This window comes from Penaeus monodon, chromosome 29, assembly GCF_015228065.2.
Source record: "Penaeus monodon isolate SGIC_2016 chromosome 29, NSTDA_Pmon_1, whole genome shotgun sequence".
In the NCBI taxonomy this organism is placed as follows: domain Eukaryota; kingdom Metazoa; phylum Arthropoda; class Malacostraca; order Decapoda; family Penaeidae; genus Penaeus; species Penaeus monodon.
In genome coordinates this window covers 26149496-26149980 of record NC_051414.1, presented here as the reverse complement: position 1 = coordinate 26149980, position 485 = coordinate 26149496, and the positions used below count along the sequence as shown (strand labels likewise).

At 43.9% G+C, this 485-nt stretch overlaps 1 protein-coding gene across 1 annotated transcript in view; it reads left to right on the top strand.

Moving 5' to 3' along the window:
* LOC119591660 (UPF0764 protein C16orf89 homolog) overlaps nucleotides 1-479 on the top strand; it is a gene marked incomplete at its 5' end in the record, with an annotated part of 7133 nt that extends 6654 nt beyond the window's left edge. Inside the window, 1 exon segment of the mRNA XM_037940414.1 lies at nucleotides 208-479. Within this exon segment, the coding sequence (XP_037796342.1) occupies nucleotides 208-322 (115 nt within the window).
* Between the last annotated feature and the right edge of the window lie 6 nt (nucleotides 480-485).

The following is a 485-nucleotide window of genomic DNA, read 5'->3' as shown; positions in this document are numbered from 1 at the left end:
GTTTGGATAATAATAAGTTATCGATGCCACATATGTATTCATATACAGACACCTGTAAGTAAAAGTACATTTCTATTTAGTAAGTACATACCTCTACATATGCTTGCAAGAGGAGAAAAACAGGTGAATGGAAGCTTAGCTATGCAGAAAAATAAACAAACAGACCGAGAGATAGCGAGAGAGATAAATATAGTGTTCTCCTCACAGGGTGCGTCGCGAAGAGAAAGCAATGTCAAGCCGCTGCCTCGCTCACCAATCCGCTGTCGCCCTCGGTTACCTCAGTCTCTGCGTCCGTTTCCTCGTTTCCGCAAACTTTCTGTAGGAGGCGAGAGGACACCGAGCCGACCAGCCTTCGAAGTCCTATCGTACGTCGTATGAGAAGATACAAAGTCTTATTTGAAGTGTTATTGTAGACAGTGTATCGTGCATTGGTTCATGTCTCCCAGTTCCCCCGTGCGCCAAAAGAGCATAATTTTGTTTGAAAT